The following is a 26,801-nucleotide window of genomic DNA, read 5'->3' as shown; positions in this document are numbered from 1 at the left end:
ACAAGTCACACCCTTCCTGCAGTACCTGTACATAATACTATATAAGTCACACCATTCCTACAGTACTTGTACATAATAATATATAAGTCACAAACCTTCCTATAGTACTTGTACATAATAATATATAAGTCACACCCTTCCTACAGTACTTGTACATAATACTATATAAGTCACACCCTTCCTGCAGTACTTGTACATAATACTATATAAGTCACTCCCTTCCTATAGTACTTGTACATAATAATATATAAGTCACACCCTTCCTACAGTACTTGTACATAATACTATATAAGTCACACCCTTCCTGCAGTACTTGTACATAATACTATATAAGTCACTCCCTTCCTATAGTACTTGTACATAATAATATATAAGTCGCACCCTTCCTGCAGTACTTGTACATAATACTATATAAGTCACTCCCTTCCTATAGTACTTGTACATAATAATATATAAGTCACACACTTCCTACAGTACTTGTACATAATACTATATAAGTCACACACTTCCTACAGTACTTGTACATAATACTATATGTCACACACTTCCTACAGTACTCTTGTACATCATACTATATAAAAGTCACACATACATGTGTCACCCTATATGCTGTTACTGTACATAATGTGACACAAGTATACAGTTTATATCACACCCAACAGTACTCATACACAATACTATACATGTGTCACCCTACCTGCTGTTACTGTACATAATGTGACACAAGTATAGTTTATATCACACTCAACAGTACTCATACACAATACTATACATGTGTCACCCTATATGCTGTTACTGTACATAATGTGACACAAGTATACAGTTTATATCACACCCAACAGTACTCATACACAATACTATACATGTGTCACCCTATATGCTGTTACTGTACATAATGTGACACAAGTATACAGTTTATATCACACCCAACAGTACTCATACACAATACTATACATGTGTCACCCTATATGCTGTTACTGTACATAATGTGACACAAGTATAGTTTATATCACACCCAACAGTACTCATACACAATACTATACATGTATCACCCTACCTGCTGTTACTGTACATAATGTGACACAAGTATACAGTTTATATCACACTCAACAGTACTCATACACAATACTATACATGTATCACCCTACCTGCTGTTACTGTACATAATGTGACACAAGTATACAGTTTATATCACACCCTACAGTACTCATACACAATACTATACATGTGTCACCCTACCTGCTGTTACTGTACATAATGTGACACAAGTATAGTTTATATCACACCCAACAGTACTCATACACAATACTATACATGTGTCACCCTACCTGCTGTTACTGTACATAATGTGACACAAGTATAGTTTATATCACACCCAACAGTACTCATACACAATACTATACATGTGTCACCCTACCTGCTGTTACTGTACATAATGTGACACAAGTATAGTTTATATCACACCCAACAGTACTCATACACAATACTATACATGTATCACCCTATCTGCTGTTACTGTACATAATGTGACACAAGTATATAGTTTATATCACACTCAACAGTACTCATACACAATACTATACATGTATCACCCTACCTGCTGTTACTGTACATAATGTGACACAAGTATACAGTTTATATCACACCCAACAGTACTCATACACAATACTATACATGTGTCACCCTACCTGCTGTTACTGTACATAATTTGACACAGGTATACAGTTTATATCACACCCAACAGTACTCAGACATAATACTATACATGTGTCACCCTATATGCTGTTACTGTACATAATATGACACAAGTATACAGTTTATATCACACCCAACAGTACTCATACACAATACTATACATGTATCACCCTACCTGCTGTTACTGTACATAATGTGACACAAGTATACAGTTTATATCACACCCAACAGTACTCATACACAATACTATACATGTATCACCCTACCTGCTGTTACTGTACATAATGTGACACAAGTATAGTTTATATAGCACTCAACAGTACTCATACACAATACTATACATGTGTCACCCTACCTGCTGTTACTGTACATAATGTGACACAAGTATACAGTTTATATCACACCCAACAGTACTCTTATACACAATACTATACATTTATCACCCTACCTGCTGTTACTGTACATAATGTGACACAAGTATACAGTTTATATCACACCCAACAGTACTCATACACAATACTATATATGTGTCACCCTATATGCTGTTACTGTACATAATGTGACACAAGTATAGTTTATATCACACCCAACAGTACTCATACACAATACTATACATGTAACACCCTTCCTACAGTACTCTTGTACATAATACTATATAAACCACACCCTTCCTACAGTACTTGTACATAATACTATACAAGTCACACCCTTCCTGCAGTACCTGTACATAATACTATATAAGTCACACCATTCCTACAGTACTTGTACATAATAATATATAAGTCACAAACCTTCCTATAGTACTTGTACATAATAATATATAAGTCACACCCTTCCTACAGTACTTGTACATAATACTATATAAGTCACACCCTTCCTGCAGTACTTGTACATAATACTATATAAGTCACTCCCTTCCTATAGTACTTGTACATAATAATATATAAGTCACACCCTTCCTACAGTACTTGTACATAATACTATATAAGTCACTCCCTTCCTATAGTACTTGTACATAATAATATATAAGTCACACACTTCCTACAGTACTTGTACATAATACTATATAAGTCACACACTTCCTACAGTACTTGTACATAATACTATATGTCACACACTTCCTACAGTACTCTTGTACATCATACTATATAAAAGTCACACATACATGTGTCACCCTATATGCTGTTACTGTACATAATGTGACACAAGTATACAGTTTATATCACACTCAACAGTACTCATACACAATACTATACATGTGTCACCCTATATGCTGTTACTGTACATAATGTGACACAAGTATACAGTTTATATCACACCCAACAGTACTCATACACAATACTATACATGTGTCACCCTATATGCTGTTACTGTACATAATGTGACACAAGTATACAGTTTATATCACACCCAACAGTACTCATACACAATACTATACATGTGTCACCCTATATGCTGTTACTGTACATAATGTGACACAAGTATAGTTTATATCACACCCAACAGTACTCATACACAATACTATACATGTATCACCCTACCTGCTGTTACTGTACATAATGTGACACAAGTATACAGTTTATATCACACTCAACAGTACTCATACACAATACTATACATGTATCACCCTACCTGCTGTTACTGTACATAATGTGACACAAGTATACAGTTTATATCACACCCTACAGTACTCATACACAATACTATACATGTATCACCCTACCTGCTGTTACTGTACATAATGTGACACAAGTATAGTTTATATCACACCCAACAGTACTCATACACAATACTATACATGTGTCACCCTACCTGCTGTTACTGTACATAATGTGACACAAGTATAGTTTATATCACACCCAACAGTACTCATACACAATACTATACATGTGTCACCCTACCTGCTGTTACTGTACATAATGTGACACAAGTATAGTTTATATCACACCCAACAGTACTCATACACAATACTATACATGTATCACCCTATCTGCTGTTACTGTACATAATGTGACACAAGTATATAGTTTATATCACACTCAACAGTACTCATACACAATACTATACATGTATCACCCTACCTGCTGTTACTGTACATAATGTGACACAAGTATACAGTTTATATCACACCCAACAGTACTCATACACAATACTATACATGTGTCACCCTACCTGCTGTTACTGTACATAATTTGACACAGGTATACAGTTTATATCACACCCAACAGTACTCATACATAATACTATACATGTGTCACCCTATATGCTGTTACTGTACATAATGTGACACAAGTATACAGTTTATATCACACCCAACAGTACTCATACACAATACTATACATGTATCACCCTACCTGCTGTTACTGTACATAATGTGACACAAGTATACAGTTTATATCACACCCAACAGTACTCATACACAATACTATACATGTATCACCCTACCTGCTGTTACTGTACATAATGTGACACAAGTATAGTTTATATAGCACTCAACAGTACTCATACACAATACTATACATGTGTCACCCTACCTGCTGTTACTGTACATAATGTGACACAAGTATACAGTTTATATCACACCCAACAGTACTCATACACAATACTATACATGTGTCACCCTATATGCTGTTACTGTACATAATGTGACACAAGTATAGTTTATATCACACCCAACAGTACTCATACACAATACTATACATGTAACACCCTTCCTACAGTACTCTTGTACATAATACTATATAAACCACACCCTTCCTACAGTACTTGTACATAATACTATACAAGTCACACCCTTCCTGCAGTACCTGTACATAATACTATATAAGTCACACCATTCCTACAGTACTTGTACATAATAATATATAAGTCACAAACCTTCCTATAGTACTTGTACATAATAATATATAAGTCACACCCTTCCTACAGTACTTGTACATAATACTATATAAGTCACACCCTTCCTGCAGTACTTGTACATAATACTATATAAGTCACTCCCTTCCTATAGTACTTGTACATAATAATATATAAGTCACACCCTTCCTACAGTACTTGTACATAATACTATATAAGTCACTCCCTTCCTATAGTACTTGTACATAATAATATATAAGTCACACACTTCCTACAGTACTTGTACATAATACTATATAAGTCACACACTTCCTACAGTACTTGTACATAATACTATATGTCACACACTTCCTACAGTACTCTTGTACATCATACTATATAAAAGTCACACATACATGTGTCACCCTATATGCTGTTACTGTACATAATGTGACACAAGTATACAGTTTATATCACACTCAACAGTACTCATACACAATACTATACATGTATCACCCTACCTGCTGTTACTGTACATAATGTGACACAAGTATAGTTTATATCACACCCAACAGTACTCATACACAATACTATACATGTATCACCCTACCTGCTGTTACTGTACATAATGTGACACAAGTATAGTTTATATCACACCCAACAGTACTCATACACAATACTATACATGTATCACCCTACCTGCTGTTACTGTACATAATGTGACACAAGTATAGTTTATATCACACCCAACAGTACTCATACACAATACTATACATGTATCACCCTATCTGCTGTTACTGTACATAATGTGACACAAGTATATAGTTTATATCACACTCAACAGTACTCATACACAATACTATACATGTATCACCCTACCTGCTGTTACTGTACATAATGTGACACAAGTATACAGTTTATATCACACCCAACAGTACTCATACACAATACTATACATGTGTCACCCTACCTGCTGTTACTGTACATAATTTGACACAGGTATACAGTTTATATCACACCCAACAGTACTCATACATAATACTATACATGTGTCACCCTATATGCTGTTACTGTACATAATGTGACACAAGTATACAGTTTATATCACACCCAACAGTACTCATACACAATACTATACATGTATCACCCTACCTGCTGTTACTGTACATAATGTGACACAAGTATACAGTTTATATCACACCCAACAGTACTCATACACAATACTATACATGTATCACCCTACCTGCTGTTACTGTACATAATGTGACACAAGTATAGTTTATATAGCACTCAACAGTACTCATACACAATACTATACATGTGTCACCCTACCTGCTGTTACTGTACATAATGTGACACAAGTATACAGTTTATATCACACCCAACAGTACTCATACACAATACTATATATGTGTCACCCTATATGCTGTTACTGTACATAATGTGACACAAGTATAGTTTATATCACACCCAACAGTACTCATACACAATACTATACATGTATCACCCTACCTGCTGTGACTGTACATAATGTGACACAGGTATACAGTTTATATCCCCCCTTACCATACTCTTATACACAATACCACACATATGTCACCCTATCTGCGGTACTCTTGTACATAATACTATATAAGTCACACCCTTCCTACAGTACTCTTGTACATAATACTATATAAGTCACACCCTTCCTACAGTACTCTTGTACATAATACTATATAAGTCACACCCTTCCTACAGTACTCTTGTACATAATACTATATAAACCACACCCTTCCTACAGTACTTGTACATAATACTATACAAGTCACACCCTTCCTGCAGTACCTGTACATAATACTATATAAGTCACACCATTCCTACAGTACTTGTACATAATAATATATAAGTCACAAACCTTCCTATAGTACTTGTACATAATAATATATAAGTCACACCCTTCCTACAGTACTTGTACATAATACTATATAAGTCACACCCTTCCTGCAGTACTTGTACATAATACTATATAAGTCACTCCCTTCCTATAGTACTTGTACATAATAATATATGTCACACCCTTCCTACAGTACTTGTACATAATACTATATAAGTCACACCCTTCCTGCAGTACTTGTACATAATACTATATAAGTCACTCCCTTCCTATAGTACTTGTACATAATAATATATAAGTCGCACCCTTCCTGCAGTACTTGTACATAATACTATATAAGTCACTCCCTTCCTATAGTACTTGTACATAATAATATATAAGTCACACACTTCCTACAGTACTTGTACATAATACTATATAAGTCACACCCTTCCTACAGTACTTGTACATAATACTATATAAGTCACACACTTCCTACAGTACTATTGTACATAATACTATATAAGTCACATGCTTCCTACAGTACTCTTGTACATAATACTATATAAGTCACACCCTTCCTACAGTAAAGTACATAATACTATATAAGTCACACCCTTCCTACAGTACTCTTGTACAGAAAACTATATAAGTCACACCCTTCCTACACTACTCTTGTCATAATACTATATAAATCCCCCTACCTACAGTACTTGTACATAATACTACACAAGTCACACCTTTCCTACAGTACTCTTGTACATAATACTATATAAGTCACACCCTTCCTACAGTTCTCTTGTACATAATACTATATAAGTCACACCCTTCCTACAGTACTTGTACATAATACTATACAAGTCACACCCTTCCTACAGTACTCTTGTACATAATACTATACAAGTCACACCTTTCCTACAGTACTCTTGTACATAATACTATATAAGTCACACCCTTCCTACAGTTCTCTTGTACATAATACTATATAAGTCACACCCTTCCTACAGTTCTCTTGTACATAATACTATATAAGTCACACCCTTCCTACAGTTCTCTTGTACATAATACTATATAAGTCACACCCTTCCTACAGTACTTGTACATAATACTATACAAGTCACACCCTTCCTGCAGTACTCTTGTACATAATACTATATAAATCAAACCCTTCCTACAGTACTTGTACATAATACTATATAAGTCACACCTTTCCTACAGTACTTGTACATAATGCTATATAAGTCACACACTTCCTACAGTACTCTTGTACATAATGCTATATAAGTCACACCTTTCCTACAGTACTTGTACATAATACTATATAAGTCACACCTTTCCTACAGTACTTGTACATAATGCTATATAAGTCACACACTTCCTACAGTACTCTTGTACATAATACTATATAAGTCACACCCTTCCTACAGTACTATTGTACATAATGCTATATAAGTCACACACTTCCTACAGTACTTGTACATAATACTATATAAGTCACACACTTCCTACAGTTCTCTTGTACATAATACTATATAAGTCACACCTTTCCTACAGTACTCTTGTACATAATGCTATATAAGTCACACACTTCCTACAGTACTATTGTACATAATACTATATAAGTCACACCTTTCCTACAGTACTCTTGTACATAATACTATATAAGTCACACCTTTCCTACACTACTCTTGTACATAATACTATATAAGTCACACCCTTCCTACAGTTCTCTTGTACATAATACTATATAAGTCACACACTTCCTACAGTACTTGTACATAAAACTATATAAGTCACACCCTTCCTACAGTTCTCTTGTACATAATACTATATGTCACACACTTCCTACAGTACTTGTACATAAAACTATATAAGTCACACCCTTCCTACAGTACTTGTACATAATACTATACAAGTCACACCCTTCCTGCAGTACTCTTGTACATAATACTATATAAATCAAACCCTTCCTACAGTACTCTTGTTCAGAATACTATATAAGTCACACACTTCCTACAGTACTTGTACATAATACTATATAAGTCACACCTTTCCTACAGTACTTGTACATAATGCTATATAAGTCACACACTTCCTACAGTACTCTTGTACATAATGCTATATAAGTCACACCTTTCCTACAGTACTCTTGTATATAATACTATATAAGTCACACCCTTCCTACAGTACTTGTACATAATACTATACAAGTCACACCCTTCCTGCAGTACTCTTGTACATAATACTATATAAGTCACACCCTTCCTACAGTACTATTGTACATAATACTATATAAGTCACACCCTTCCTACAGTACTATTGTACATAATACTATATAAGTCACACCCTTCCTACAGTACTCTTGTACATAATGCTATATAAGTCACACCTTTCCTACAATACTCTTGTACATAATACTATATAAGTCACACCCTTCCTACAGTTCTCTTGTACATAATACTATATAAGTCACACCCTTCCTGCAATACTCTTGTACATAATACTATATAAGTCACACCCTTCCTACAGTACTTGTACATAATACTAAATAAGTCACACCCTTCCTACAGTACTATTGTACATAATACTATATAAGTCACACACTTCCTACAGTACTTGTACATAATACTATATAAGTCACACACTTCCTACAGTACTTGTACATAATACTATATAAGTCACACCTTTCCTACAGTACTATTGTACATAAAACTATATAAGTCACACCCTTCCTACAGTACTTGTACATAATACTATATAAGTCACACACTTCCTACAGTACTATTGTACATAATACTATATAAGTCACATGCTTCCTACAGTACTCTTGTACATAATACTATATAAGTCACACCCTTCCTACAGTAAAGTACATAATACTATATAAGTCACACCCTTCCTACAGTACTCTTGTACAGAAAACTATATAAGTCACACCCTTCCTACACTACTCTTGTCATAATACTATATAAATCCCCCTACCTACAGTACTTGTACATAATACTATATAAGTCACACCCTTCCTGCAGTACTCTTGTACATAATACTATATAAGTCACACCCTTCTTACAGTACTCTTGTACAGAAAACTATATAAGTCACACCCTTCCTACACTACTCTTGTCATAATACTATATAAATCCCCCTACCTACAGTACTTGTACATAATACTACACAAGTCACACCTTTCCTACACTACTCTTGTACATAATACTATATAAGTCACACCCTTCCTACAGTTCTCTTGTACATAATACTATATAAGTCACACCCTTCCTACAGTACTTGTACATAATACTATACAAGTCACACCCTTCCTACAGTTCTCTTGTACATAATACTATATAAGTCACACCCTTCCTACAGTACTTGTACATAATACTATATAAGTCACACCCTTCCTACAGTACTTGTACATAATACTATACAAGTCACACCCTTCCTGCAGTACTCTTGTACATAATACTATATAAATCAAACCCTTCCTAAAGTACTCTTGTACATAATACTATATAAGTCACACCCTTCCTACAGTTCTCTTGTACATAATACTATATAAGTCACACACTTCCTACAGTACTTGTACATAATACTATATAAGTCACACCTTTCCTACAGTACTCTTGTACATAATGCTATATAAGTCACACCTTTCCTACAGTACTCTTGTACATAATACTATATAAGTCACACACTTCCTACAGTACTCTTGTACATAATACTATATAAGTCACACCCTTCCTACAGTACTCTTGTACATAATACTATATAAGTCACACTCTTCCTACAGTACTTGTACATAATACTATATAAGTCACACCCTTCCTACAGTACTTGTACATAATACTATATGTCACACACTTCCTACAGTACTCTTGTACATAATACTATATAAGTCACACCCTTCCTACAGTACTCTTGTACATAATACTATATAAGTCACACTCTTCCTACAGTACTTGTACATAATACTATATAAGTCACACACTTCCTACAGTACTCTTGTACATAATACTATATAAATCACACCCTTCCTACAGTACTTGTACATAATACTATATAAGTCACACACTTCCTACAATACTCTTGTACATAATACTATATAAATCACACCCTTCCTACAGTACTTGTACATAAAACTATATAAGTCACACCCTTCCTACAGTACTTGTACATAATACTATATGTCACACCCTCCCTACAGTTCTCTTGTACATAATACTATATAAGTCACACCCTTCCTACAGTACTATTGTACATAATACTATATAAGTCACACACTTCCTACAGTACTTGTACATAATACTATATAAGTCACACACTTCCTACAGTACTTGTACATAATACTATATAAGTCACACCCTTCCTACAGTACTTGTACATAATACTATATAAGTCACACCCTTCCTACAGTACTTGTACATAATACTATATAAGTCACACACTTCCTACAGTACTATTGTACATAATACTATATAAGTCACATGCTTCCTACAGTACTCTTGTACATAATACTATATAAGTCACACCCTTCCTACAGTAAAGTACATAATACTATATAAGTCACACCCTTCCTACAGTACTCTTGTACAGAAAACTATATAAGTCACACCCTTCCTACACTACTCTTGTCATAATACTATATAAATCCCCCTACCTACAGTACTTGTACATAATACTATACAAGTCACACCTTTCCTACAGTACTCTTGTACATAATACTATATGTCACACACTTCCTACAGTACTCTTGTACATAATACTATATAAGTCACACCCTTCCTACAGTTCTCTTGTACATAATACTATATAAGTCACACCCTTCCTACAGTTCTCTTGTACATAATACTATATAAGTCACACCCTTCCTACAGTACTCTTGTTCAGAATACTATATAAGTCACACACTTCCTACAGTACTTGTACATAATACTATACAAGTCACACCCTTCCTACAGTACTCTTGTTCAGAATACTATATAAGTCACACACTTCCTACAGTACTTGTACATAATACTATATAAGTCACACCCTTGATACAGTACTATTGTACATAATACTATATAAGTCACACACTTCCTACAGTACTTGTACATAATACTATACAAGTCACACCCTTCCTACAGTACTTGTACATAATACTATATAAGTCACACCTTTCCTACAGTACTCTTGTACATAATGCTATATAAGTCACACCTTTCCTACAGTACTCTTGTACATAATACTATATAAGTCACACACTTCCTACAGTACTCTTGTACATAATACTATATAAGTCACACCCTTCCTACAGTACTCTTGTACATAATACTATATAAGTCACACTCTTCCTACAGTACTTGTACATAATACTATATAAGTCACACCCTCCCTACAGTTCTCTTGTACATAATACTATATAAGTCACACCCTTCCTACAGTACTATTGTACATAATACTATATAAGTCACACACTTCCTACAGTACTTGTACATAATACTATATAAGTCACACACTTCCTACAGTACTTGTACATAATACTATATAAGTCACACCCTTCCTACAGTACTTGTACATAATACTATATAAGTCACACCCTTCCTACAGTACTTGTACATAATACTATATAAGTCACACACTTCCTACAGTACTATTGTACATAATACTATATAAGTCACATCCTTCCTACAGTACTCTTGTACATAATACTATATAAGTCACATCCTTCCTACAGTAAAGTACATAATACTATATAAGTCACACCCTTCCTACAGTAAAGTACATAATACTATATAAGTCACACCCTTCCTACAGTAAAGTACATAATACTATATAAGTCACACCCTTCCTACAGTACTCTTGTACAGAAAACTATATAAGTCACACCCTTCCTACACTACTCTTGTCATAATACTATATAAATCCCCCTACCTACAGTACTTGTACATAATACTATACAAGTCACACCTTTCCTACACTACTCTTGTACATAATACTATATAAGTCACACCCTTCCTACAGTTCTCTTGTACATAATACTATATAAGTCACACCCTTCCTACAGTACTTGTACATAATACTATACAAGTCACACCCTTCCTGCAGTACTCTTGTACATAATACTATATAAATCAAACCCTTCCTACAGTACTCTTGTTCAGAATACTATATAAGTCACACCCTTCCTACAGTTCTCTTGTACATAATACTATATAAGTCACACACTTCCTACAGTACTATTGTACATAATACTATATAAGTCACATCCTTCCTACAGTACTCTTGTACATAATACTATATAAGTCACATCCTTCCTACAGTAAAGTACATAATACTATATAAGTCACACCCTTCCTACAGTAAAGTACATAATACTATATAAGTCACACCCTTCCTACAGTAAAGTACATAATACTATATAAGTCACACCCTTCCTACAGTACTCTTGTACAGAAAACTATATAAGTCACACCCTTCCTACACTACTCTTGTCATAATACTATATAAATCCCCCTACCTACAGTACTTGTACAAAATAATATATAAGTCACACCCTTCCTGCAGTACTCTTGTACATAATACTATATAAATCAAACCCTTCCTACAGTACTCTTGTTCAGAATACTATATAAGTCACACACTTCCTAAAGTACTTGTACATAATACTATATAAGTCACACCTTTCCTACAGTACTCTTGTACATAATACTATATAAGTCACACCTTTCCTACAGTACTTGTACATAATACTATATAAGTCACACACTTCCTACAGTACTCATGTACATAATACTATATAAGTCACACCCTTCCTACAGTACTATTGTACATAATACTATATAAGTCACACACTTCCTACAGTACTTGTACATAATACTATATAAGTCACACCCTTCCTACAGTACTTGTACATAATACTATATAAGTCACACCCTTCCTACAGTACTTGTACATAATACTATATAAGTCACACCCTTCCTACAGTACTATTGTACATAACACTATATAAGTCCCTCCCTTCCTACAGTACTCTTGTACATAATACTAAATAAGTCACTCCCTTCCTACAGTACTTGTACATAATACTATATAAGTAACACCCTTCCTACAGTTCTTGTATATAATACTATATAAGTCACTCCATTCCTACAGTACTCTTGTACATAATACTATATAAGTCACACACTTCCTACAGTACTTGTACATAATACTATATAAGTCACACACTTCCTACAGTACTTGTACATAATACTATATAAGTCACACCCTTCCTACAGTACTTGTACATAATACTATATAAGTCACACCCTTCCTACAGTACTATTGTACATAACACTATATAAGTCCCTCCCTTCCTACAGTACTCTTGTACATAATACTAAATAAGCCACTCCCTTCCTACAGTACTTGTACATAATACTATATAAGCCACACCCTTCCTACAGTACTTGTACATAATACTATATAAGTCACACCCTTCCTACAGTACTATTGTACATAAAACTATATAAGTCCCTCCCTTCCTACAGCACTCTTGTACATAATACTAAATAAGTCACTCCCTTCCTACAGTACTTGTACATAATACTATATAAGCCACACCCTTCCTACAGTACTTGTACATAATACTATATAAGTCACACCCTTCCTACAGTACTATTGTACATAAAACTATATAAGTCCCTCCCTTCCTACAGCACTCTTGTACATAATACTAAATAAGTCACTCCCTTCCTACAGTACTTGTACATAATACTATATAAGTCACACCCATCCTACAGTACTTGTATATAATACTATATAAGTCACACTTCTTACAGTACTTGTACATAATACTATATAAATCACACCCTTTCTACAGTACTTGTACATCATACTATATAAAAGTCACACCCTTCCTACAGTACTTGTACATAATACTATATAAGTCACACCCTTCCTGCAGTACCTGTACATAATACTATATAAGTCACACCCTTCCTACAGTACTATTGTACATAATACTATATAATACTATATAAGTCACACCCTTCCTACAGTACTATTGTACATAATACTATATAAGTCACACACTTCCTACAGTACTTGTACATAATACTATATAAGTCACACATTTCCTACAGTACTTGTACATAATACTATATGTCACACACTTCCTACAGTACTCTTGTACATAATACTATATAAATCACACCCTTCCTACAGTTCTCTTGTACATAATACTTTATAAACCACACCCTTCCTACAGTACTTGTACATAATACTATACAAGTCACACCCTTCCTACAGTACTCTTTTACATAATACTATATAAATCACACCCTTCCTACAGTACTTGTACATAATACTATACAGGGAGTGCAGAATTATTAGGCAAGTTGTATTTTTGAGGATTAATTTTATTATTGAACAACAACCATGTTCTCAATGAACCCAAAAAACTCATTAAAGGATTACTTTCTGTTATAATTTTAAAGCTAAACAACTAACATATTAAAGTTAATAAACATTAATTAAAACCTACTGACCTATATTTTCTCCAAAACGAAGTTTAATAACGTTCTAAAACTTATATCTTTTATTCGCAGATGATGTCACGTTATCCTGCCCACTATTTTCAGCACTGCATGTTCAAAATACTTAAACCAATAACTTTGTGTTTAAAGCGCCATTTTGAAACCTAGGTATTGTAAACGGATTGGTACAGAGCAAAGGATACCCACGGAGTGGGATTGGAAAACAATTAAATTTGCAGACAAGATTTCTGACATACGGTAGAGATATGTTAATGAAATGCTATTGATAAAAAGCGTATTTGGGGTAGTTAGTTAGTAACAGGCATAGAAAATATTTACTTACAGTGGCCCTTTAATATCAAAGCTGAACATTTTTGGAAGTAGTTTTTAGTTTGTTTTTAGTTTTAGCTATTTTAGGGGGATATCTGTGTGTGCAGGTGACTATTACTGTGCATAATTATTAGGCAACTTAACAAAAAACAAATATATACCCATTTCAATTATTTATTTTTACCAGTGAAACCAATATAACATCTCAACATTCACAAATATACATTTCTGACATTCAAAAACAAAACAAAAACAAATCAGTGACCAATATAGCCACCTTTCTTTGCAAGGACACTCAAAAGCCTGCCATCCATGGATTCTGTCAGTGTTTTGATCTGTTCACCATCAACATTGCGTGCAGCAGCAACCACAGCCTCCCAGACACTGTTCAGAGAGGTGTACTGTTTTCCCTCCTTGTAAATCTCACATTTGATGATGGACCACAGGTTCTCAATGGGGTTCAGATCAGGTGAACAAGGAGGCCATGTCATTAGATTTTCTTCTTTCATACCCTTTCTTGCCAGCCATGCTGTGGAGTACTTGGACGCGTGTGATGGAGCATTGTCCTGCATGAAAATCATGTTTTTCTTGAAGGATGCAGACTTCTTCCTGTACCACTGCTTGAAGAAGGTGTCTTCCAGAAACTGGCAGTAGGACTGGGAGTTGAGCTTGACTCCATCCTCAACCCGAAAAGGCCCCACAAGCTCATCTTTGATGATACCAGCCCAAACCAGTACTCCACCTCCACCTTGCTGGCGTCTGAGTCGGACTGGAGCTCTCTGCCCTTTACCAATCCAGCCACGGGCCCATCCATCTGGCCCATCAAGACTCACTCTCGTTTCATCAGTCCATAAAACCTTAGAAAAATCAGTCTTGAGATATTTCTTGGCCCAGTCTTGACGTTTCAGCTTGTGTGTCTTGTTCAGTGGTGGTCGTCTTTCAGCCTTTCTTACCTTGGCCATGTCTCTGAGTATTGCACACCTTGTGCTTTTGGGCACTCCAGTGATGTTGCAGCTCTGAAATATGGCCAAACTGGTGGCAAGTGGCATCTTGGCAGCTGCACGCTTGACTTTTCTCAGTTCATGGGCAGTTATTTTGCGCCTTGGTTTTTCCACACACTTCTTGCGACCCTGTTGACTATTTTGAATGAAACGCTTGATTGTTCGATGATCACGCTTCAGAAGCTTTGCAATTTTAAGAGTGCTGCATCCCTCTGCAAGATATCTCACTATTTTTGACTTTTCTGAGCCTGTCAAGTCCTTCTTTTGACCCATTTTGCCAAAGGAAAGGAAGTTGCCTAATAATTATGCACACCTGATATAGGGTGTTGATGTCATTAGACCATACCCCTTCTCATTACAGAGATGCACATCACCTAATATGCTTAATTGGAAGTAGGCTTTCGAGCCTATACAGCTTGGAGTAAGACAACATGCATAAAGAGGATGATGTGGTCAAAATACTCATTTGCCTAATAATTCTGCACTCCCTGTATAAGTCCCACCCTTCCTACAGTACTTGTACATAAAACTATATAAGTCACACCCTTCCTACAGTACTTGTACATAATACTATATGTCACACCCTTCCTGCAGTACCTGTACATAATACTATATGTCACACCCTTCCTACAGTACTCTTGTACATAATACTATATAAGTCACACTCTTCCTACAGTACTCTTGTACATAATACTATATAAGTCACACTCTTCCTACAGTACTTGTACATAAAACTATATAAGTCACACCCTTCCTACAGTACTTGTACATAATACTATATAAGTCACACCCTTCCTACAGTACTTGTACATAATACTATATAAGTCACACCCTTCCTACAGTACTTGTACATAATACTATATAAGTCACACCCTTCCTACAGTACTTGTACATAATACTATATAAGTCACACCCTTCCTACAGTACTCTTGTACATAATACTATATAAGTCACACTCTTCCTACAGTACTTGTACATAAAACTATATAAGTCACACCCTTCCTACAGTACTTGTACATAATACTATATAAGTCACACCCTTCCTACAGTACTTGTACATAATACTATATAAGTCACACCCTTCCTACAGTTCTTGTACATAATACTATATAAGTCGCACCCTTCCTACAGTACTTGTACATAATACTATATAAGTCACACCCTTTCTACAGTACTTGTACATAATACTATATAAGTCACACCCTTCCTACAGTTCTTGTACATAATACTATATAAGTCACACCCTTCCTACAGTTCTTGTACATAATACAATATAAGTCACACCCTTCCTACAGTACTTGTACATAATACTATATAAGTCACACACTTCCTACAGTACTTGTACATAATACAATATAAGTCACACCCTTCCTACAGTTCTCTTGTACATAATACTATATAAGTCACACCCTTCCTACAGTTCTTGTACATAATACAATATAAGTCACACCCTTCCTACAGTTCTTGTACATAATACAATATAAGTCACACCCTTCCTACAGTTCTTGTACATAATACAATATAAGTCACACCCTTCCTACAGTACTCTTGTACATAATACTATATAAGTCACACCCTTCCTACAGTTCTTGTACATAATACAATATAAGTCACACCCTTCCTACAGTACTTGTACATAATACTATATAAGTCACACCCTTTCTACAGTACTTGTACATAATACTATATAAATCACACCCTTCCTACAGTACTCTTGTACATAATACTATATAAGTCACACCCTTCCTACAGTACTCTTGTACATAATACTATATAAGTCACACCCTTCCTACAGTACTCTTGTAAATATTACTATATAAATCATACCCTTGCTACTGTACTTGAACATAATACTATATTAGTGCTATATTAGTTCCTATTTAAAGACTCATGCTATGGCTGCTGGTACTTATTTATACTCATGCTATAGCTGCTGGTATTTATTTATACTCATGCTATGGCTGCTGGTACTAATTTACACTCATGCTATGGCTGCTGGTACTTATTTATACTCATGCTATAGCTGCTGGTATTTATTTATACTCATGCTATGGATGCTGGTACTAATTTACACTCATGCTATGTATGCTGGTACATATTTACACTCATGCTAAGGCTGCTGGTACTTATTTATACTCATGCTATGGCTGCTGGTACTTATTTATACTCATGCTATGGCTGCTGGTACTTATTTATACTCATGCTATGGATGCTGGTACATATTTATACTCTTGCTATGGCTGCTGGTACTTATTTATACTCATGCTATGGATGCTGGAACATATTTATACTCTTGCTATGGCTGCTGGTACTTATTTATACTCATGCTATGGATGCTGGTACTTATTTATACTCATGCTATGGATGCTGGTACTTATTTATACTCATGCTATGGATGCTGGTACTTATTTACACTCATGCTATGGCTGCTGGTACTTATTTATACTCATGCTATGGCTGCTGGTACTTATTTATACTCATGCTATGGCTGCTGGTACTTATTTATACTCATGCTATGGCTGCTGGTACTTATTTATACTCATGCTATGGCTGCTGGTACCTATTTATACTCATGCTATGGCTGCTGGTACTTATTTATACTCATGCTATGGCTGCTGGTACTTATTTATACTCATGCTTAGGCTGCTGGTACTTATTTATACTCATGCTATGGCTGCTGGTACTTATTTATACTCATGCTATGGCTGCTGGTACTTATTTATACTTCTGCTATGGCTACTGGTTCTTATTTATACTCATGCTATGGATGCTGGTACTTATTTATACTCATGCTATGGCTGCTGGTACTTATTTATACTCATGCTATGGCTGCTGGTACTTATTTATACTCATGCTATGGCTGCTGGTACTTATTTATACTCATGCTATGGCTGCTGGTACTTATTTATTCTCTTGCTATGGCTGCTGGTACTTATTTATACTCATGCTATGGCTGCTGGTACTTATTTATACTCATGCTATGGCTGCTGGTACTTATTTATACTCATTCTATGGCTGCTGGTACTTATTTATACTCATGCTATGGCTGCTGGTACTTATTTATACTCATGCTATGGCTGCTGATACTTATTTATACTCTTGCTATGGCTGCTGGTACTTATTTATACTCATGCTATGGCTGCTGATACTTATTTATACTCATGCTATGGCTGCTGGTACTTATTTATACTCATTCTATGGCTGCTGGTACTTATTTATACTCATGCTATGGCTGCTGGTACTTATTTATACTCATGCTATGGCTGCTGATACTTATTTATACTCTTGCTATGGCTGCTGGTACTTATTTATACTCATGCTATGGCTGCTGGTACTTATTTATATTCTTGCTATGGCTGCTGGTACTTATTTATACTCATGCTATGGATGCTGGTACTTATTTATACTCATGCTATGGATGCTTTACTTTGTAGCTCTGACCTCTTGTGTTTTTAGGGTCAATTAATGATTAGAGCTTAGTGACACCTACTTGACATGTTCATGTTATACCTGTGTGGACCCCAGGATCTCTTACCTCCTGTGTCTGGGTCCTGGTAGTTGGGGTCCAGGCCTCTCTCCAGGAGTCTGGTAACCTTCTCAATATTCTGCATCTGAATGTAATCCATGAACTTTTTCAGATTACCCTGAAAATAGGAGACAAAATTGAGAAGTGCTATAAAAGGCAATAAACTGTAACGTGACACCAAACTGTAATGTAATAAGTAGCTGTAATGTGACACTGAGATGTTAATGAGTGCTGTGCTTCAATGTGATACACTGCAGTAATGTTACGCTGGGCTGCCTTGTGACACTGAGCTGCCATGTGACCATGGACTGTCATTTGACACTGAGATGTTAATGAATGATATGCTTTAAATGTGACACACTTCAGTAATGCAACACACTGCAGTGGGCTGCCATGTGAAACAAAGCTATAATGTAATACAAGCTGTAATGTAATACAAGCTGTAATGTGATACCAAGCTGTGATGTGACACTGAGGGGTAATATGACACTGAGGGGTAATATGACACTAGGCAGTAAAGTGACACTGGGTAATGCCATGTGAAACAAAGCTATAATGTAACACAAGCTGTAATGTGACACTAAGCTGTAATGTGATAATGAGTGTTAATGTGACACAGAGGGGTAATGTGACACTAGGCTGTAATGTGATATCAAGCTGTAATATGACACTGAGGGGTAATGTGGCACTAGGCAGTAAATTGACACAGGACTTTAATGTGAATCTGTGCTGTAATGTGACACACTGCAGTAAGGTGACACTGGGCTGCCATGTAAAACAAAGCTGTAATGTGACACCAAGCTGTAATGTGACACTGAGGGTTAATGTGACACAGGTGGGTAATGGGACACTAGGATGTAATATGATACCAAGCTATAATATGACACTGAGGGATAAGGTAACAACAAGGGGTAATGTGACATTAAGCAGTAATGTGACACAGACGGATAATACGACACTAGGCAGTAATGTGACACTGAGGAGTTATATGACACAGACAGATCATGTGACACTAAGGGGTGTTGTGACACAGAGGGGTAATGTGACATAAGGCAGTAATGTGACAATGAAGGTTAATGTGACACAAGGGGTAACGTGACACAGACGGGTAATATGACACCAGGCGGTAATGTGATACTAAAGGTTTATGTGACACTGAGGGGTAATCTGACACAGACAGATAATATGACACAGAGCAGGATAATGTGACACTAGGCCGTAATGTGACACAGAGGGTTAATGTGACACTGAAGGGTTATGTGACACTAAGCAATAATGTGACACTGAGGGGTAATGTGACACTGGAAATTCATCTGACACTGAGGGGTAATGCGACACTGGAAAGTCATGTGACACTGAGGGGCAATGTGAAACTGGGCAGTAATGTGACTGAGGAGTAATGTGAAACTGGGAAGTCATTTGACACTGAGGGGTAATGTGACACTAGGAAGTAATGTGACACTGAGAGGTAATGTGAAACAGGGCAGTCATTTGACATTGAGGGGTAATGTGACACTAGGCAGTAATGTGACACTGAGGGGTTATGTGGCACTGAGGGGTAATGTGACACTGGTCAGTCATGTGACACTGGTCAGTCATGTGACAGTGGGCAGCCATGTGACAATGAAGTGTTTTTTGACACTAGGCAGCAGGGGTGGAAACATATCACTATGATGTACTATTCAGGGGCTAAAAGCTACTAGCCCAGAGGGAAAAGTTAGTAGTCCACTCAATGTTAGGCAGTAATGTGACACTGAGGGGTAATGTGACACTGGTCAGTAATGTGGCACTGAGGGATAATATGACACTGGTCAGTAATGTGACACTGGTTAGTAATGTGACACTAGGCAGTAATGTGACACTAGGGGGTAATGTGACACTGGGGGGTAATGTGACACTGGGGGTAATGTGATACTGGGCAGTATTGTGATACTGGGCAGTATTGTGATACTTATTGTAAACTTTAATAGTTATGTATTAAAAATGGGTACACTTAAAAAGTGTACCCATTTTTAATACATAACTATTAAAGTTTAATTTTTTAATTATTTGTAAATATACACCACGCTATACTTACTATTATTAATTTGGGTTTGAGTGCTACATAAGTGTGCGCTTTTGTGCAACTCTCTTTGGTTGTATTAGTTATACTAGGCAGTAATGTGACACTGAGGGGTAATTTGACACTGGGCAGTCATTTGACACTGAAATGTTATGTGACACTAGGCAGTAATGTGACACTGAGGGATAATGTGACACTAAGCAGCAATGTGACAGTGAGAGGTAATGTGACACTGGGCAGTAATGTGACAGTGAGGGGTAATGTGGCATTAGGCAGTAATGTAACACTGAGGGGTAATGTGACACTTGTCAGTAATGTGACACTGAGGGGTAATGTGACACTGAGGGGTAATGTGACACAGGGTAGTGATTTGACACTGAGGGGTAATGTGGTACTGAAGGGTTATGTGACACTAGGAAGTAATGTGACATTGAGGGATAACATGTCACCGGTCAGTAATGTGACAGTGAGGGATAATGTGACACTGGTTAGTAATGTGAAATTGAGGGATAATGTGACACTGGTCAGTAATATGACACTGGTCAGTAATGTGACACTGAAGGGTAATGTAACACTAGGAAGTAATGTGACATTGAGGGGTAACGTGACACTGGTCAATAATGTGACATTGAGGGGTAACGTGACACTAATCAGTAATGTGGCACTAAGGGGTAATGTGACACAAGGCAGTAATATGATATTAGGGGGTAATGTGATACTGGTCAGTAATGTGACACTGAGGGGTAATGTGACACTGAAGGGTTATGTGACACTAAGCAGCAGTGTGACAGTGAGGGGTAATGTGGCACTAGGCAGTCATGTGACACTGAGGGAAGTGACACTGAGGGGTAATGTGAAACTAGTCAGTAATGTGACACTGAGGGGTAATTTGACAGAGGGTAGTGATTTGACACAGAAGGGTAATGTGGTACTGAAGGGTTATGTGACACTATGAATAATGTGACATTGAAGGGTAACATGTCACTAGTCAGTAATGTGACACTGAGGGGTAATGTGACACGGATCAGTAATGTGACATTGGGGGGGTAATGTGATACTGGGCAGTAATGTGACACTGAGGAGTAATGTGACAGTGAAGGGTTATGTGACACTAGGCAGTAATGTGACACTGAGGGGTAATGTGAAACTGGACAGTCATGTGACTGAGGAGTAATGTGAAACTGGGAAGTCATTTGACACTGAGGGGTAATGTGACACTGGGAAGTAATGTCACAATGAGAGGTAATGTGAAAGTGGGCAGTCATTTGACACTGAGGGGTAATGTGACACTAGCAGTAATGTGACACTGAGGGGTTATGTGACACTGAGGGTAATGTGACACTGGGCAGTTATGCGACACTGAAGGGTTATGTGACACTGGGCAGTAATGTTACACTTGGCTGCCATGTGACACTGAAGTGTTATGTAACACTAGGCAGTAATGTGACATTAGGGGGTAATGTGATACTGGGCAGTAGTGTGACACTGGTCAGTAATGTGACACTGAGGGGTTATGTGACACTGAGGGGTAATGTGACACTGGTCAGTCATGTGACAATGAAGTGTTTTTTGACACTAGGCAGCAGGGGTGGAAACATATCACTATGATGTACTATTCAGGGGCTAAAAGCTACTAGCCCAGAGGGAAAAGTTAGTAGTCCACTCAATGTTAGGCAGTAATGTGACACTGAGGGGTAATGTGACACTGGTCAGTAATGTGGCACTGAGGGATAATATGACACTGGGCAGTCATGTGACACTGAAGGGTTATGTGACACTAGGCAGTCATGTGAAATTGAAGGGTTATGTGACACTAGGCAGTCATGTGAAACTGAAGGATAATGTGAAACTAGGAAGTAATGTGACATTGAGGGGTAACGTGACACTGGTCAATAATGTGACATTGAGGGGTAACGTGACACTGGTTAGTAATGTGACACTAGTCAGTAATGTGACACTAGGGGGTAATGTGACACTGGGGGTAATGTGACACTGGGGGTAATGTGATACTGGGGGTAATGTGATACTGGGCAGTATTGTGATACTGGGCAGTATTGTGATACTGGGCAGTATTGTGATACTGGGCAGTATTGTGATACTGGGCAGTATTGTGATACTGGGCAGTATTGTGATACTGGGCAGTATTGTGATACTGGGCAGTATTGTGATACTGGGCAGTATTGTGATACTTATTGTAAACTTTAATAGTTATGTATTAAAAATGGGTACACTTAAAAAACAGAATTTATGTTTACCTGATAAATTACTTTCTCCAACGGTGTGTCCGGTCCACGGCGTCATCCTTACTTGTGGGGATATTCTCTTCCCCAACAGGAAATGGCAAAGAGCCCAGCAAAGCTGGTCACATGATCCCTCCTAGGCTCCGCCTACCCCAGTCATTCGACCGACGTAAAGGAGGAATATTTGCATAGGAGAAACCATATGATACCGTGGTGACTGTAGTTAAAGAAAATAAATTATCAGACCTGATTAAAAAACCAGGGCGGGCCGTGGACCGGACACACCGTTGGAGAAAGTAATTTATCAGGTAAACATAAATTCTGTTTTCTCCAACATAGGTGTGTCCGGTCCACGGCGTCATCCTTACTTGTGGGAACCAATACCAAAGCTTTAGGACACGGATGAAGGGAGGGAGCAAATCAGGTCACCTAAATGGAAGGCACCACGGTTTGCAAAACCTTTCTCCCAAAAATAGCCTCAGAAGAAGCAAAAGTATCAAACTTGTAAAATTTGGTAAAAGTGTGCAGTGAAGACCAAGTCGCTGCCCTACATATCTGATCAACAGAAGCCTCGTTCTTGAAGGCCCATGTGGAAGCCACAGCCCTAGTGGAATGAGCTGTGATTCTTTCAGGAGGCTGCCGTCCGGCAGTCTCATAAGCCAATCTGATGATGCTTTTAATCCAAAAAGAGAGAGAGGTAGAAGTTGCTTTTTGACCTCTCCTTTTACCAGAATAAACAACAAACAAGGAAGATGTTTGTCTAAAATCCTTTGTAGCATCTAAATAGAATTTTAGAGCGCGAACAACATCCAAATTGTGCAACAAACGTTCCTTCTTTGAAACTGGATTCGGACACAAAGAAGGCACGACTATCTCCTGGTTAATGTTTTTGTTAGAAACAACTTTCGGAAGAAAACCAGGTTTAGTACGTAAAACCACCTTATCTGCATGGAAAACCAGATAAGGAGGAGAACACTGCAGAGCAGATAATTCTGAAACTCTTCTAGCAGAAGAAATTGCAACCAAAAACAAAACTTTCCAAGATAATAACTTAATATCAACGGAATGCAAGGGTTCAAACGGAACCCCCTGAAGAACTGAAAGAACTAAGTTGAGACTCCAAGGAGGAGTCAAAGGTTTGTAAACAGGCTTGATTCTAACCAGAGCCTGAACAAAGGCTTGAACATCTGGCACAGCTGCCAGCTTTTTGTGAAGTAACACAGACAAGGCAGAAATCTGTCCCTTCAAGGAACTTGCCGATAATCCTTTCTCCAATCCTTCTTGAAGAAAGGATAGAATCTTAGGAATCTTTACCTTGTTCCAAGGGAATCCTTTAGATTCACACCAACAGATATATTTTTTCCATATTTTGTGGTAAATTTTTCTAGTTACAGGCTTTCTGGCCTGAACAAGAGTATCAATAACAGAATCTGAGAACCCTCGTTTTGATAAGATCAAGCGTTCAATCTCCAAGCAGTCAGCTGGAGTGAGACCAGATTCGGATGTTCGAACGGACCTTGAACAAGAAGGTCTCGTCTCAAAGGTAGCTTCCATGGTGGAGCCGATGACATATTCACCAGATCTGCATACCAAGTCCTGCGTGGCCACGCAGGAGCTATCAAGATCACCGACGCCCTCTCCTGATTGATCCTGGCTACCAGCCTGGGGATGAGAGGAAACGGCGGGAATACATAAGCTAGTTTGAAGGTCCAAGGTGCTACTAGTGCATCTACTAGAGTCGCCTTGGGATCCCTGGATCTGGACCCGTAGCAAGGAACCTTGAAGTTCTGACGAGAGGCCATCAGATCCATGTCTGGAATGCCCCACAATTGAGTAATTTGGGCAAAGATTTCCGGATGGAGTTCCCACTCCCCCGGATGTAATGTCTGACGACTCAGAAAATCCGCTTCCCAATTTTCCACTCCTGGAATGTGGATTGCAGACAGGTGGCAGGAGTGAGTCTCCGCCCATTGAATGATTTTGGTCACTTCTTCCATCGCCAGGGAACTCCTTGTTCCCCCCTGATGGTTGATGTACGCAACAGTCGTCATGTTGTCTGATTGAAACCGTATGAACTTGGCCTTTGCTAGCTGAGGCCAAGCCTTGAGAGCATTGAATATCGCTCTCAGTTCCAGAATATTTATCGGTAGAAGAGATTCTTCCCGCTGAGCATGCACAGTTGTAATGGTCTTAGATGAATGCGCGCAAAAGGAACTATGTCCATTGCCGCTACCATCAAACCTATTACTTCCATGCACTGCGCTATGGAAGGAAGAGGAACGGAATGAAGTGTTTGACAAGAGTTTAGAAGTTTTGTTTTTCTGGCCTCTGTCAGAAAAATCCTCATTTCTAAGGAGTCTATTATTGTTCCCAAGAAGGGAACCCTTGTTGACGGAGATAGAGAACTCTTTTCTACGTTCACTTTCCATCCGTGAGATCTGAGAAAGGCCAGGACTATGTCCGTGTGAGCCTTTGCTTGAGGAAGGGACGACGCTTGAATCAGAATGTCGTCCAAGTAAGGTACTACTGCAATGCCCCTTGGTCTTAGTACCGCTAGAAGGGACCCTAGTACCTTTGTGAAAATCCTTGGAGCAGTGGCTAATCCGAAAGGAAGTGCCACGAACTGGTAATGCTTGTCCAGGAATGCGAACCTTAGGAACCGATGATGTTCCTTGTGGATAGGAATATGTAGATACGCATCCTTTAAATCCACCGTGGTCATGAATTGACCTTCCTGGATGGAAGGAAGAATTGTTCGA

General features: G+C 37.3%; 2 protein-coding genes across 2 annotated transcripts in view; one reads left to right on the top strand and one right to left on the bottom strand.

Moving 5' to 3' along the window:
* The window catches only part of ODF3B (outer dense fiber of sperm tails 3B), an 86,512-nt gene extending 66,825 nt beyond the window's left edge, over nt 1-19,687 (top strand). The window contains exon 5 of the mRNA XM_053716288.1: nt 19,671-19,687. Coding sequence (XP_053572263.1) covers nt 19,671-19,687 — 17 coding nt within the window. The remainder of the gene's footprint in view (nt 1-19,670) is intronic.
* Nucleotides 19,688-19,690: 3 nt separating this feature from the next.
* LOC128662508 (SH3 and multiple ankyrin repeat domains protein 3) overlaps nt 19,691-26,801 on the bottom strand; it is a 155,322-nt gene continuing 148,211 nt past the window's right edge. Inside the window, exon 4 of the mRNA XM_053716287.1 lies at nt 19,691-19,858. Within this exon, the coding sequence (XP_053572262.1) occupies nt 19,691-19,858 (168 nt within the window). The remainder of the gene's footprint in view (nt 19,859-26,801) is intronic.

This window comes from Bombina bombina, chromosome 6, assembly GCF_027579735.1.
Source record: "Bombina bombina isolate aBomBom1 chromosome 6, aBomBom1.pri, whole genome shotgun sequence".
In the NCBI taxonomy this organism is placed as follows: Eukaryota; Metazoa; Chordata; class Amphibia; order Anura; family Bombinatoridae; genus Bombina; species Bombina bombina.
This window is presented reverse-complemented; position numbering and strand designations above follow the sequence as displayed.